This window comes from Phyllopteryx taeniolatus, chromosome 4, assembly GCF_024500385.1.
Source record: "Phyllopteryx taeniolatus isolate TA_2022b chromosome 4, UOR_Ptae_1.2, whole genome shotgun sequence".
In the NCBI taxonomy this organism is placed as follows: Eukaryota; Metazoa; Chordata; class Actinopteri; order Syngnathiformes; family Syngnathidae; genus Phyllopteryx; species Phyllopteryx taeniolatus.
Window position 1 is genome coordinate 27,833,634 of NC_084505.1, and position 15,649 is coordinate 27,849,282.

The 15,649-nt window shown below is 46.2% G+C and overlaps 2 protein-coding genes across 4 annotated transcripts; one reads left to right on the plus strand and one right to left on the minus strand.

Moving 5' to 3' along the window:
- The first annotated feature begins 733 nt into the window (after positions 1–733).
- ugdh (UDP-glucose 6-dehydrogenase) lies at positions 734–8,044 on the plus strand. 3 transcript variants are annotated; one of them, XM_061771213.1, is made up of 12 exons: positions 734–888; positions 2,341–2,502; positions 3,830–3,931; positions 4,005–4,205; positions 4,276–4,473; positions 4,986–5,133; positions 6,065–6,159; positions 6,243–6,373; positions 6,500–6,639; positions 6,781–6,872; positions 6,969–7,079; positions 7,558–8,044. In XM_061771213.1, exons 2-12 carry the CDS (start codon positions 2,341–2,343, stop codon positions 7,666–7,668), a joined length of 1,491 nt encoding a protein of 496 aa, XP_061627197.1. In that variant the 5' UTR covers positions 734–888; the 3' UTR covers positions 7,669–8,044. The 3 variants fall into 3 exon arrangements, with proteins under 3 accessions (XP_061627197.1, XP_061627198.1, XP_061627199.1); XM_061771214.1 differs by lacking the exon at positions 734–888 and adding an exon at positions 942–1,053; XM_061771215.1 differs by lacking the exon at positions 734–888 and having other exon boundaries at positions 2,368–2,502; positions 3,522–3,931.
- A 44-nt stretch (positions 8,045–8,088) lies between these two features.
- Positions 8,089–15,378, minus strand: lias (lipoic acid synthetase). Its single transcript, XM_061771216.1, has 11 exons — positions 15,218–15,378; positions 14,892–15,046; positions 14,301–14,394; positions 14,112–14,192; positions 12,441–12,597; positions 11,621–11,678; positions 10,944–11,072; positions 9,391–9,536; positions 9,248–9,318; positions 9,063–9,174; positions 8,089–8,953 (listed from the first exon to the last, which is right to left on the minus strand). Exons 1-11 carry the CDS (start codon positions 15,362–15,364, stop codon positions 8,892–8,894), a joined length of 1,212 nt encoding a protein of 403 aa, XP_061627200.1. The 5' UTR covers positions 15,365–15,378; the 3' UTR covers positions 8,089–8,891.
- Between the last annotated feature and the right edge of the window lie 271 nt (positions 15,379–15,649).

Genomic DNA, 15,649 nt, shown 5'->3' on the forward strand with positions numbered 1-15,649 from the left:
TTGACTCATCTACATTTCAAATCCCATAACTGTCGTTAGCCATGTTGTCATTTCTTCTATCAGAAGAATCATTTTGTAACCTAAAACGGTCTGTGTTTGCATCTTGTATAGGTTAAATGGTACATCATTGATTGATTTTAATATATATATATATATATAGGCGGCACGGTGGCCGACTGGTTAGAGCGTCAGCCTCACAGTTCTGAGGACCGGGTTCAATCCCCGGCCCCGCCTGTGTGGAGTTTGCATGTTCTCCCCGTGCCTGCGTGGGTTTTCTCCGGGCACTCTGGTTTCCTCCCACATCCCAAAAACATGCATTAATTGGAGACTCTAAATTGCCCGTAGGCATGACTGTGAGTGCGAATGGTTGTTTGTTTCTATGTGCCCTGCGATTGGCTGGCAACCAGTTCTGGGTGTACCCCGCCTCCTGCCCGATGACAGCTGGGATAGGCTCCAGCACGCCCGCGACCCTAGTGAGGAGAAGCGGCTCAGAAAATGGATGGATGGATATATATATATATTATTATTTTTTTTTATTTCCAAAATGTTAGCATGAAAGGCTTGTTCGTGCCAATGGCTGCGCGAGCTCAAATGTTAGCAAGTGTCGGCGGCGCCGTTTGTTCCTTGCGGGAACACACTCAAGCAAGTCCACCAAATATGCTTTCTTTCAGTGTCGGTAGTTATCTGACACGTCAATGATTTAATCAGACACATTTGTTTGTACACTTTGTTTTCGCGAGGCTCAAGGAAACGATCGCGCTCTTAAATTGAAAATCCACAAACCGGAAGCTGGCGCGCGTCACACGTGCGTCAAGTCGAACGCCTTGTCGGTGCATTGACTTAAGTGGAACCATTCAAGCCGTCAGCTTGTGAAAGAACTCATTTAAGGTAAGCTTATTCGTCGAATTGTCAAGACTTAGTTATTTGTATTTTATTATTTATTTTTTTTAAAACGAGTGAGTGTTGAGGTGAGCAGCTCTCGTGGCTCCTCCTCCTGGCCTTGAAGAAACATTCCAGGAGATTTTCTTGAAGTTGGCTGTCGCGTTGGCACAGGTAAAATAAGGTGGCCTCGGGCAAGCGAGACTGCGAGCCACCATTCAGTGTCAATGTGACGAATACTCCCAAATTGTCAGGTGTCGCTACGGTGTGCTGCTGCTTGGAGGCAAAGGTTGCGACGCGCCCGTGCGGGACGTGGCTCGAGTGGAATGAAAGGCTCTTTCATCACCGTCGGCCCCCGGCTATCGCGGCTCGACTGGCACGGTTGCGCGCAAGTGGGACTCGATCACGTCTATCTCGAGCGTTAATAGCGAAGTCTCAAAATTGGAGTCCCAAGTTAGTGCGGCTGAAATCAAGCCAAGTCCTCACTTGGCTCGAGCGGGTTGAAAGTCGAGACTTGCAAGTTTGTTTGCTCACTCGCAACATATCGGAGCGATATTAAAATGTCTTTTCGCTGATTATAAAAGCGCGTGTACACTTACAAAAAAAGTCATCAAGTGGAGAAACATAATGACGCAAGAGTGCCATGAGCAAGAACGTGACGTCCCTCCAAAAGTGAAGAAAGACGGGAAAAGTGGTCAGGGAGGCTGCCGAGAGGCCCACCGACCGCCACGCTGAAGTAGCTGCAGGAATTTCTGGCAAGTACTAGCGGTTAGCACGTGTGCCTTCAATCGCCTGCCTTCGTCATATATTTGGGCGTATTACCGTCTCATCTGCGCTCAAATAACAAATACACGGTATGGACAAAAGTCTTGGGACAACCCTCCTCTCCGAAGTCACCCACCCTTCCATCCAGCCATTTTCTGTAGCGCTTCTCCTCACACGGGTCGCGGGCGTGCTGGCGCCTATTCCGGCTATCTTCGGGCGAGGGGCGGGGTACGCCCTGAACTGGTCGCCAGCCAATCGCGGGGCACAGTCTAACCAACCGTTCGCACTCACGTTCACAGCTGCGGGCAATTTAGAGTCTTCAATCAACCAAACACGCATGTTTTTGGGATGCGGGAGGAAAGCGGAGTACCCGGCGAAAAGCCACGCAGGCGCGAGGAGAACAGGCAAACTCTACACAGGCCGGGCCGGGATTTGAACTCGCAACCTCACAGCTGTGTGGCAGATGTGCTCACCGGTCGGCCACCGTGCCACCCACTTTCTCATATTGTTCTCACAAAGTTGTACAAAAGATGTTTAAAATTAGAATGACCGTTTTGGAGAAAAGAACCCAATTCCGTCTTGGTTATGACGGAGGGCGCGTCCTGATATTTTCCCCATATTTTAACCTCATCGGATGGCTAGAAAACGAAATGCTGAGCCTTTCGGCCTTTTGTGTTGTGTTGTGCGTGTTCACAGATGTTCCAAATAAAGAGGATCTGTTGCATTGGCGCCGGCTATGTGGGAGGCCCAACGTGCAGCGTGATTGCCCAAATGTGTCCAGAGATCACGGTGACCGTTGTCGACGTGAACGAGTCCCGAATCAAAGCCTGGAACTCCGACACGCTTCCCATATATGAGGTATTGTGTCAACTTGATTTCATAGTACTGTGCAACCTCCAAAGTTGTTTATCAGTCTATTTGTCATTTTATCTGTCTCAATGGTACAATGCACATTTATGAAAGCCAGCGTAATACTTGGTTGCTCATTTACATTCGTAGTCCTTCGGCGGGCGATCATTCAAGAAATCACACATTTCACATTAAAACCGGGTCAAAAATGCCCAACCTAGTAAAGTGTAAGTGTAAAGAATTTCCATTTCCAGTTCTAAGATCATGACATTGTTGGTATCTTTCTTTGGCTGGATAAGAAAAAAAGACACACAAAGCCATTAGAAAGTAATCCTTTCGACCGGTCATTCTCAAACTTTTTACGCAAAGTACTAGCTCAAAAATACTTGGCTCTCCAAGTACCAGCAGAATGACAAACATTAAAATACAGCGGCGCAGTACGCCCAAGGTTTTATTCCTAAAAATTATATTTTTTAACATTACGTCATTTCAACGCTAACACTGCGCGAGAGTATAAGAAAATCAAAACGCTGCAGTATTCAATTCAAATCATATCAATTGTGCCAAAGTAGATGTTTGAAAACAAATCATTCTAATTGACTAAATGCTGATGTATTTGAAAGTTAAATATGATTGAACTGTATTTAACAAATGTACTGTTCTGGGAAAAGAAGTTAAAGCCACTGTAACGTTACGCAGTTTGAACATTTAATTAAGCGATTCTTTGGCATACCACAAGAGGGAGCCTGCATAACCACTAGTGGTACTCGTAACAAACTTTGAGAATCACTGCTTTTGATGCTCACTGAGCTGAAGTTGTCCACGATGAGGTTTGGACTGCACCTTTAACTTTTTTTTAATAAAAGCTTTTGTTGACGGTTTTGGTCAAACTCCAAATTGCACCACTTGTGGAGTGTGATAGGTGAAGGGTGTGGTTTTACTGTAAGAGCAAAAAAAAAAAATAATAATCGTACGTTTGCATTACAATAACCTGCTTGGCGAGATTAGTTTTATTATTAACCATCCAGATACGTGGAACGGACGTCACCTGGAGATAAGGAGCAGCAGCACGCCAAGCTTCCTCATTGCCTTGCCCAATTTGAAAGGTTTCAGCTCATTGTGGTTGCCGGGTGTGGTCAGAAATGTTGAGCTGTACAGAATTTGAGAGGGGCTTCAGTTGAGTAATTGTACACACGCAACCATTTGTATTTCAACACCGGGGGCGGGGTTTAGGGGAAGACTTCCAGATGGCTCATTGTTGCAATTACATCATCACGATGAGCGTGGGGTTGCGAAGCCCCATTCGCCGAAATGATGGCCGTTCCTCTGCCCGCAGCCCGGCCTGAAAGATGTGGTTGAATCATGCAGAGGGAGGAACTTATTTTTCTCCACAGACATTGACTCAGCCATCAGGGACGCCGACCTTGTTTTTATCTCCGTGAGTTTTCCAGTCACACCCACAATTCTCAGCCTCTTTACTTCACTTCAAACTAAAAAGGAGGCCAATGTAGGTAAACACGCCCACCAAGACCTACGGCATGGGGAAGGGCCGTGCCGCAGACCTCAAGTTCATCGAAGCGTGTGCGCGGAGGATCGTGGAGGTGTCCGATGGCTACAAGATTGTCACGGAGAAGAGCACCGTCCCGGTGCGAGCCGCCGAGAGTATTCGGCGCATCTTCGACGCCAACAACAAACCCAGCCTCAACCTACATGTGTGTGTTAATTAGTATTCAGCGTGGCTCTTCCCCTCCTCTACGTTCTCACAATGCTCCTCTGCTTCAGGTGCTGTCCAACCCGGAGTTCCTTGCAGAAGGAACGGCGGTGAAGGATCTGAAGGAGCCTGACCGCGTCCTGATTGGTGGCGATGAGACGGCAGAGGGTCAAAGGGCAATCAGAGCGTTATGTGCCGTGTATGAACACTGGGTGCCCAAGGCCAGAATCATCACCACCAACACGTGGTCGTCTGAGCTGTCCAAACTGGTGCGTGTCGGGCAAATAATCATCCATCCAGCTTCCATACCGCTTATCCTCACGTGGGTCGCGGGTGGGCTGGCGCCTATCCCAGCTGACTCCGGGCGACCCTGAACTTTTCGCCAGCCAATCGCAGGGCACATAGAAACAAACAACCATTCGCATTCACATTCACACCTACGGGCAATTTAGAGTCTTCAGGTCAACCTGCCACGCATGTTTTTGGGATGTGGGAGGAAACCGGAGTGCCTGGAGAAAAGCCACACAGGCTTTTTTTTTAATATATATATATATATATATATATATATATCAAATCTGACCACTGTAAAAGGAAGACCAAGGGCAAAATTTGAATGTTAATTCAAAATGGTGGCTTCTTGTTATGGCTCCAAGAGACCTTTTTGGAGATCTTGGGCTGTTACAAATGCCGGTTGTGATTTGTGCTGGTTAACGTTCTCCTCCTCACTTAAAATCTCGATAAGAAGCGCTACTTCCACCTTCAAATAACTTTGTGTATGCAGGCGGCCAATGCATTCCTGGCGCAGCGAATCAGCAGCATCAACAGCATCAGCGCGCTATGCGAGGCCACCGGGGCCGACGTGGAGGAGGTCGCCAAGGCCATTGGCATGGACCAGCGAATTGGAAGCAAGTTTCTCAAAGCCAGCGTGGGTAAGAGACGTGAATTATAAAAACGCTGGGGCCCTATGTGGAACTTCAAAATTCCAACACGAGTTTCGTTAAATGTTGGAGGTCGAACCATCGGCATGCGTAACTTTACGTGTTAGACTTTTTCGTTGGCATTTTTGCAACTCTGAACAGGGCCAAACGAGCGCAACATACACGTGAAGTGAAGTCAGCACGTCCAGCATTTATTTCGGTGTCACGCTAGCCGAACACATTGAACAAACAGATTTTCTGTGGCTTCTGGTTTCAAAACTACTGTAGTTATCCATCAATTTGTTGTTTATTTGTAACCGTGTAATAAAGCAAATCTACATTTGTATGGTTTCACAGTCATAATGACCCTCTAAGGCAGGGGTGTCAGACTCATTTTTGTCACGGGCCACACCGCAGTTATGACTTCCCTCCGAGGGCCGCTACAACTGTGAAGCCATGTAGGTAAATGAAAGATTACCTCCTATACTGTAATTACACACAGTATACACAACACATTGATGAATAGCCAGTTTTGAAATCAAAAGCATATAAAAAGATGTTTTTCAACTATTACCTATCTTTTCAAAGGGGGAGTGGAAACAAAAAAAATGCTTGCAAATATCTCAATGGTATTAACACCAGAACACAATGAGCAATTTTGATTTGCTTTTGCGGGCCACATAAAATGATGTGGCGGGCCGGATCTGGCCCCCGGGCCACCAGTTTGACACCAGTGCTCGAAGGGAAAGCATATTTACAATGTAGCCCGTGACAACAATGAGTTTGACGAGGCCTGCTCTAAGGTCTACCGCAATCTGTTCCGGGTTGTGTGATGCTGGCTGAAGTTCTTCTCATTTGGAAAGAAGAAGAAATACTGTGCCCAATGACATTGTCCCGGGCTCTAACTGTTGCAATCATAATAGCACTGTTGACTGTCTTCCAGGTTTTGGTGGAAGCTGTTTCCAGAAGGATGTGCTCAATCTCGTCTATCTGTGCGAGGCCCTCAACCTGCCTGAAGTGGCCTCCTACTGGCAACAGGCGAGGACAGCGTCGCTTTGAATTGTGTACCCTATACTCATCTTGGAGGTACTTTGATTCTTGTATTTTCCCCCCCCCGTCAGGTGATCGATATGAACGAGTACCAAAGGCGGCGGTTTGCCTGCAGGATCATCGACTGCCTCTTCAACACGGTGACGGGCAAAAAAATTGCTCTGCTGGGCTTCTCTTTCAAAAAAGACACAGGTGACACAAGGTCGGTTCCCTTGTAAACATTCGTATGTTAATCATAAACCTGGCATTGTGTGTGGAGAAGTCAGCGGTTCTTTCAACGTCATTACGAGGCCTTCCCTGATCACTTCCTGCTGTGTTTGTAACCCAGAGAGTCGTCCAGTATTTACATCTCCAAATATCTGATGGATGAAGGGGCCAAACTGTTCATCTATGACCCTAAAGTTCTTAAAGAGCAAATCATTCAGGACCTTTCTCAGCCCAGCATCTCCGAGGACAAGCCAGAAAGAGGTAGCGTCTGTGCCCGTTGTGTCGCGTACTGGATTAATCAAGTCCTTCAATCGGAATTGTGGGATCAAATGATATCAAATCATGGCTCCTCCTCCTGCTTGCACTAAAGCGTTGGTATACACTAATAAAATGCTGACTCAGTTTCAGAGCTGGTGACAGTGACCAGTGACCCTTACGAGGCTTGCAAGAGCGCACACGCGTTAGTCATCTGTACCGAGTGGGACATGTTTAAGGTCACTATTCACATTTTATTTTTTTTTACTTCCTCCCTCTAATTTGAGGGGGGGAAAAAAAACAAAAGTTTAATCACCCCTCCCATGTCACCGCAGGAGCTGGACTATGAGAAGATTTACAAAAAGATGCTGAAGCCGGCCTTCATATTTGATGGTCGCAGAGTGCTGGACCACCTCCACGCTCACCTCCAGGACATCGGCTTCCAGGTGACAAACCAGGTTGACCTCTGAGGTTCAACACAATTCATTATGGGACGCTTGTCAGGAACTAATGGGAACCATTCGATTCAAAATGTTGGCGATATTCGGCTTTCTGCTGTGAAGTTTTGCGACGCACAGGCTAAGCATACGCCCTGCAACCGGAGGGTTGCCGGTTCGTATCCCCACCCGAGCGCATGTCGGCGTCGCGTCCCTGGATAAGACGATCGAAAATTGCCGATGAGGGGCTGTAGGTGCAGAACGGCAGCTATGGCGAGGCGACACAAGTCGCTTACCACCACCAAGTGTGACTGTGGAGTGAATGAACAATGTGTGCTATCAGAAACCATCTTTGAGTATCACGAAAAGTGCTAAATAAGTGTCATTATTATTTCCAAATGTCCGGGTGTCAAGAATGGGAAGCACCACTGTCACTACAACTGAATCTCAATGTCATTATTTTTTTTTTTTCCTCTCCTCTGGGCAGATTGAGACCATCGGGAAGAAAGTGGCAGCAACACGAATCCCTTACACCCCCGCTGCTGTGTGTCCTCGCATCAGTGCCAGCGAGCCTCCTGGCAAAAAAGCTAAAATCTGAAACTGTTGGCACGCAACACATTCCTCCCTCAACCTTTTAATTGGACGTTGCTGTCAAATCCTGCTTTATAATCCAAAGAGAGCCGGACCAGCCATGTGATTTATGATTCCGTCGTACTGGGTGGACGAGTCCAAGCTTCGGTTCCAAATTTTGGCTGATCTCGCACGTTTGTTGTGGTTGAAACTTTCCACTCACAAAAATGGTTTATTGAATTCACGAGTATTTATCAAGCATATTTTACATGTAGTCAAGTGAGTCTTGAGATAATCTAGTTTTTTTACAGTCACATTCCAACAGTTTTATATATTTTTTATAAATCATAATGCTGTATCTGTGACTCCATGGGCCAATGCAATAAAATGGAACAAGTCCTGAATGTGTGATTGTTAAATTCCCCAAATAAATCCATCCAAATAAGTGTTTACAATACAACACCGCTTCAGACTTTAATTGATCACAAGAAATTGGATTTAAAGGTACAATTACAAGCGTATGCATCTGAAATAGGAGACACTTGTTTACAGTAATCCCCCGCTATATCACCTTTGTCTTTTATTACAGCTGTTTTTCTATATAAACTGTTTTTACAATATTTTTGTGTTATCCATTGCGCTTGCTCTCTCAGTACATTTAAATGTATTATTTAAGGTGTGTTTAAAAAAAAAAAAAAAAAAATTACAAGCGGTAAATGCTAAAGAAATGTATAGGGGGTATTTCTGTACGATGGAGTTCACTTATTGAGGGGGTGGTCTGGAACATCTTCAGCGATAGAGAGGGGGATTACTGTACAATCCATACCAAAAAGTGTGCGCAGGCATTGGTGTGTGCGTGTGTGGGTACAATCAATAATTTGTGTTGTGTGTCCCAAAGCAACTTCATGAAATAACCGCACCAAACCTCTTAAAAAGCAAAGGTCAGGGGTCCCTGAAGGGTGGGGACGGGATGTGATTAGATAAGGCTTTGAGGTGCAAAGAATGCAGCGGCGTGGACAGGCGGCATCCAGAGCCAGGTGGTTATCCGGATACCTGCTGGCCTCTTTCCGCTCGCCTTCTCTTTAATCATCGCTCGAAAACGTCAATGGTGGATGGTCCCTCTTTTTATGCCTTCCCCCTTCTCCTTTTTTTTACTTCACGCCAGTGTGCTGTTGCTTTGCTGTGCTGCGGCTTGAAGCGATGCATTATTGTATTAGTGTAGAGTGAGAGAGCCGCTGGGTTTGTCGCTATTCATTCTGCCGTGACAGCTGCTGCTTTTTTCTTCTTCAGCAAATTCTTCAGGAAGAACTCTCCTGTCGAGAGCGGAGATAAATTCATCTAAACCTGGGGGTGGGCAAACCTTTGTGCTCAAGAGTCAAATTGGACTTTTAAAAAATGTTTGTATGCGTTGTCGGTTCTCACCTGCTTTGTAGGACGATCGAACCAGCGGACCGCTGGCGGTGTAGACAAAACCCATCTCATTCCCAACTTTCTCCCAGTGTGCAAACTTCTCCGGAGTGACATATTCATCCACCTAATCCCCCACACAAATGGCCACCGTTGCTATGAAGTCGAACGCGGTTCGAATTGTTGTGGGCTACGCTTACCTTGAGGTGGCGCTTAGTGGGTTGCATGTACTGTCCCAGTGTCAGACAGTCCACTGCAGCCTCCCGCAGCTCTGCAACGTCACCAAAACGGTGTCGTGACCTCACGTCATGGCAAATATACTGCATACTCTCAGTGCACATACCAGTCAGTGTATTGTGTATTTGTTGGTCAGTCTCTCCCAATCCCAGCATGATGGACGTCTTGGTAAGTAGAGTAGGATTGGCCTTTTTGGCGTGCTTCAGAACGCTCAGAGATTGGTCAAAGTTGGCTCTGGTGTCTCGGACATGGCTAGAATTAGAAGAAAAAAAAACAAAACAAAAAAAACTCTAAAAGGCATCTGAGTAGGCATTTCTGAAAACTAATTATTTTAACCCTTATTCTCTTTTGCTCTACCTTGTGTTTAAATGAGAAATTACATGTCAAAAATGGAAAAAAAAATAAATAAAATGAATGAAGAATGATCCATGGCCGACCGGTTCACACATCTGCCTCACAGTTCTGATGACCGGGGTTCAAATCCCGGTCCCGCCTATGTGGAGTTTGCATGTTCTCCCCGTGCCTGCGTGGCTTTGCTCCAGGCACTCCGCTTTCCTCTCACATCCCAAAAACATGCATGCTAGGTTGATTGGCAACTCTAAATTGCCCGCAGGTGTGAATGGTTGTTTGTTTCTATGTGCCCTGCGATTGGCTGGCGACCGGTTCAGGGTGTACCCCGCCTCCCGCCCGAAGATAGCTGGGATAGGCTCCAGCAGCCCGCGACCCTTGTGAGGAGAAGCGGCGAAGAAAATGGATGGAGACGTCCTGTGCCAAGCTTCTGGCGTTACAAAATTCCACCCATCCATTTTCCATTCCACTTTATCCTCACGCGGGTCGCGGTCGTGCTGGAGCCTATCCCGGCTAACTTTGGGAGAGAGGTGGGGAACACCCTGAACTGGTCGCCAGCCAATCGCAGGGCACATAGAAACAAACAACCATTCACACCTACGGGCAATTTGGAGTTGTCAATGAACCTACCATGCATGCTTTTGGGATGTGGGAGGAAACCGGAGTGCCCGGAGAAAAGCCACACAGGCGAGGCCGGATTTGAACCCCCGTCCTCAGAACTGTGAGGCAGAGGTGCTAACCAGTCGGCCACTGTGCCACCCAGTAAAAAAAAATTCTCCGTCTAATTTGAAGAAACACGTGAAGGTAAGGTCTACTTTTCAGTTATTAGCTCGTTTAGCGGTCATGCAGGACACGTCAGTATATTCCTGATTATCCTGTCAGAACGTATCATGCACAAATCCAGATTAATTTTTGTCTTCTCAGTACGAGCACTCTACAAGTTCATAAAATAAACGAATGTTGACTTTTGTACATTTCAGTGTGTACTGTCTTACTCGAGAATAGCTATTTTTTCCACAAGTGCCTGTACTTCTACTTAAGTACAAAGTGTGAGTAATTATGTCACCTCTGTAAATGTCAACATAAACCGCAACAGGGGTCAGCGTCACCACGAATCTTTTCAGGCACGAAAAGAGCGCTCATCCTGCATGACTAAGCGGCTGCAGAAGTCAGCTTTCAAAAATGAATTGACTTCGATTGTCAGATGTAAAAATGCTTCTGTCTGGCACCAACCCGTACGAGGCGAGCGTGTGAAATATTTAGCAAACATTTGCTTGACAGTGCAGCGTCAGGTCCATCCTATTGTGCTACCTTTGCAGCTCACGGACCGTCTCCACGTTGTGCGCGTACACATCCAGACCCGACAGGGCGATCTTCTCCACCGCTGCAAGGTCGCCCCGAAAATCAGGCGTCAGACATTCGACCAGGATCTGAGGGTTCCTACATGAAGGTAACAGCATAGACTCTTTGATTGACAACACCAGCAGGTTGACATCCATCAAATTGGTTTTTGGTTTTTCATGGAGCGGGAGAATCTCTCTCTGCATATCCTACAAGAAAGCCATCTTTCAGCTTCCCAAAGCTGATGGCGTGATGATGTTCTTTCAACTGTACACTAGTTGAGACTGAAAAAACCTGCGCCTCACCTGGTTGCAGCTTGGTATCACCATTTTTACTATGCCCATTCCTAGTACTTGGTAAAATTAGTGGCATAACAACAAGAATTGGTGCTGTCTAATTTCTGGAAATTGAAAAATGTGGTTTTAGGCTTCAATAAAGGAATAAATTAGTGAGAAGACAAAGAGTACAAAGTTGAATGCTTCCGCAATCTAAATGCCAAATGTTTTTGCTAGAGAGAGAGAGTCATTTTCATCCCACGACAAAAATGTTACATGGATAAATACAGCGCTGTTGAAAAAATGAGTTTCTTCTACACAGTTTGAAAAGTGAGGAAAGCGAGATGAAGAAGGTCAAACGAGTTTATTTACCTTTCCTTCAGGTGAGAAACAGTCCTGGCAAAATGCTCCGCCCCCCCATCGGCAATATCTAAAAAAAAATAAGGAGCGGCTTTGAATACCGAGGGGACCATCATTTGTCAAGCTGAATCTAGCTTCTGTTCTAACTGCGGAGTACGTCACGTTTGGACGAGGATGTTTCCCACAGCTTATTTGCCGACGTTCTCGTCTATTCTTAGCATCTCTTTAACTCAACCTGTTGATGAATTTTTTGATGAGTTAACTGTTCAGTTTTCAATCAAATCCACTCACGCTGTTGCGGCACTTGCAGTATTTTTGCTCCTGGTCGGCAGTTACCGTTTCCTCTCGTACTTGCACGCATAATATGTTCAGCTTATGTGTGCGCTTCTATAGCAGTACAATCAATAGACCGAATTTGACAGTATACACGCTGGCTTGATAGCTGCCTTACCTCTGTTGATTCTTTTTAGTGACACAGTATTATAACGTGCTAGTTAATTGGACAACGTTGGGGAACATCACGTTGAAAAGCAGCAACATTTTATTTCTCACTAACCTCTCTCAGTAATAGAAGGCGCCCGTGCTTCGAGAGGTGAAGCCAAAAATGGAATCCCCCCCCACCCCCCGCCCAGCGGCGGCAGACGGCAGCCCCGCAATGAGTCTCGCCTGTTTTCCTCGCCTCTCTCACTGAATCACATCGTAGAATGTTTGTACGGTGCCAAACAGATAAGAGAAGACTTGTCGGTTCCGCAAACTTCCATGCAGTCGACAAGCTTTGGCATCGGCGTCTCGGATCCCTCGCAGTCTTCGGGAATTGAGGAGCCCCTCTTACCATCTCTGTCCACAGAGGTGAGCACCACGTAGTCCAGCCCCCAGGCTGCGATAGCCTTTGCCGTGTTGTAGGGCTCTTCGGGGTCCAGAGGCGGCGGCGCACGGGCAGTCTTGACAGAACAGAAGCGGCATCCGCGGGTGCACGTGTCTCCCATCAGCTAGCCACGAGGAGAGAGAAGAGAATTTGCAGCATTCTGTACTGTTGCATAACAGATCAAAAAGCTCCTGAAAATGTCAACATTTGATCCCGGGCGTCGAAAGTAAAATGACAACGTGCGACGACAGCGCCGCTCCAGATCGTGAATGAGTTTGCTCACGTTTACTACAACAACAACTGCGCGTGCGGAGACCCTTTACTTGCGTACATCAAATCGGAAGCCCATGTACACGCTGACAAAAGTCTATTCAAAAGATGGTTTAGTTCGAGAGGACGAGTAGAGTTTATGTATCCGTGTGCAGTAATCATCAAGTTGTAAAATATACAGTGCTACATCGTGGCTCATCCAGTTTTTTGTGGAACTCAACTGTCTGTCTGTCGCGGAGATCTGCAGTTGATAGCAACGGGACTAAATTTTCTAAAACTCATGGGATGTGCACTTCAAACGCCTCGAAAATCTTCCATAGCAAATACATTCACGAAAAAACACGATCGTGGAAGTACGTGAGCTTTTCTACTAGCCACACCGCTCTCCTCGCTATTAACATTACATTTGCGCTAGTTAAGTCGAGTTTTTCGGGCAAATGACAGCGTTAGAAATGTCAGCCCATACGAATGACTGGTGGATATTTTGAAATGAAACTTGTCAGCCAATTGGAGGAGGGGTTTCTTTCCACAGTCGCAGACGAAATGAGATGTTGACAAATAATTCAGTTTTACGCGAATAGGAAGGCATTTGTGACCATATTTTCTAAAGGTGACATCAAAACGTTTCCCAAAAAGGCAAATTTTTTCCGACACAAACCCCCCCCCCCCCCCAATCATCCGATTTTCCATATTTTTGCTGCACTGTACTCAGGTCGAAGTGGCTGTTCCAACCAGTCCTTTTGTTTGAATAAGTTTTCACAGTATACAGTTTTTACTTACGCTAAGGCCCTCGCCCAAGGAGAGTCGCGGTCACGATGCACTTTTCAGTCGTTTATTGAACGCCGGGAGAACAGTTAAACACACAAACACAACATACTCAGACTTGTGCGGCTGTTGACCGCAGCTCACGCCAGACTCTTACACGCAGACTGGCCAATGTTCTCATTCTGATCAAATTGAGTTGATGCTAGAAATGTTTTGTGCGTTGTCAATGTGTTCAAAAAGTTCGTTTTCCTAAGTTTAAATGTGCGGGAGTGGTCAAATGACAAGAAATCCGTTTTTGTTATTGCAGATTTTCGCCTTTCGCGGGGGGGTTGCAAGGGGTCCCCCACAATTCACTGCACTTCAAAAGCACAACATCCCTGAAGTGAGCCCATTTCATCTTGCGGCGTAATAGAAAAGTCATTTTGACGATGTCGAACATTTACGCACACGTAAATAAAGATATTTTGTCTCAAGAAGCATCAGTGTGGCGTTTCTGTTGCTTCAAATTGGCAGCGGGTGACCTGTTTTCATTGTGGGGAAGCTGTCTTCATTTCAAAAATAAAAACATGAACGTGGGGCCGATGCTGCGTGTCCCAGACTGACCATGATGGTGGCTGTGGCTGTCGAGTACTCCCCTCCTCCCCAGCATTCGCCGATGTTAGGACACCGGGCTTCCTCACACACCTGATGGAACACACCGTCGACTCACGCTTTGAACTTACTCCTCGGCTACGTGACGCTCCTCCAGCACATTGATGGCGTTTTTCTTTTGTTGCAATTTGTATAGCTTACAGTGTGAAGGTTGAGCTCTCTCAGTGAGTTCTTCAGCCTGTTGTAGTTCTTCCCAATAGGAATTTCTGTCTTCAGCCAAGGAGGCAGCCGAAGCCTGCAAAATAATAATAATAATAAAATAAAAAGCACTTTTATAACACTAAGACAAGATTCCACACTCTTGTGCACCTAATAACAGCACAATCTTTCAGTGGAGTCTAACTTGAGAAAACTAAATAAATAAGAATCCCCCCCAAAAAAAAAATGTCTTAAAGAAGGGCGAGCACTATCACTTTCTTCAGCACACACACACAGAAAAAAAAATAATAATAATAATTTGTAGTGTATCGTGCAAAACAGTATGGTGCCGTATTTGTTCCAAAATATTGCACTTTTTCATGGACGGAAAAGTAACATTGTACAAGATGTCTTCGGGAAATCGCTCCATTACGCGGCGCATTTGCACTTCCTCTCGGTAACGGCCGATGACCGTGAAAGCGAACATCCCCACTCGAGGACTTGACGGCATGTTGGGGCCCTTGTCGACATAGCGTTGCTTCCAGTGGGATCTTTGAAAGCTTGTGAAATGAGAGCAGCGCCGCCCGAACACACCTGTCGCCCTTCTGCCTCTTCAAGTTGCCTCTGTACTCGGCCCAGTTGCTTTTCTCGGCCAGTTGTCCAGAAATGAAGTCGTGCAGCGTGAGGCCGCCATCGTCGCTCTGCGGCTCTCGTTCTTTGCTCGGAGAGGAGACGCAGCTCGTGTAGCTCTGCAGGGAAAAGAAGAATGGATAGCTCACCTTTTCATTTCAACCAGGTCCTCTCTCGACCACGTCGGGAGCCAATAGTTCCATCGTGAACTTTGCCCTTGCTCAGGCCAGTGACCACGCTTGAATCCAATGGAACAACACACATAAATGATTTGCCAATGAAAGACTGACGTGTGAGATACTTGTCGCTCCCAGCCATGGGCGCCTTGAGGACAAACGGCCGACGACGCCGCAGCTTTGCTTGAGTAACGCCATGACACTGGCTTGTTTGGCTAGCAACTTCCAGGCCCAGCTAGACATCGATCGAACAACACGCATCGAAGAGTGATTGCTCCGGTCTGGTGTTGCGTTCAAGTGACGGCGCCACAATTGGAAGAGCGGGAACACTTTAGGTTTTGGTGTTGCATTTTTCTCCATCGATGTTCATATACAGTACATACATTTTGTTGTTGTTATTATTATTTACTGTTGTTCAAGTATTTAGTGTCACTGTAAATACTGTGGTGCTTTTTCACTTCGATTTTTCACTTCCACCAGAGTAAATAATATCAACGTAATTAATATCGTCTGAAAAAAATCAACGAGGACAAAATGAGAAGTCAG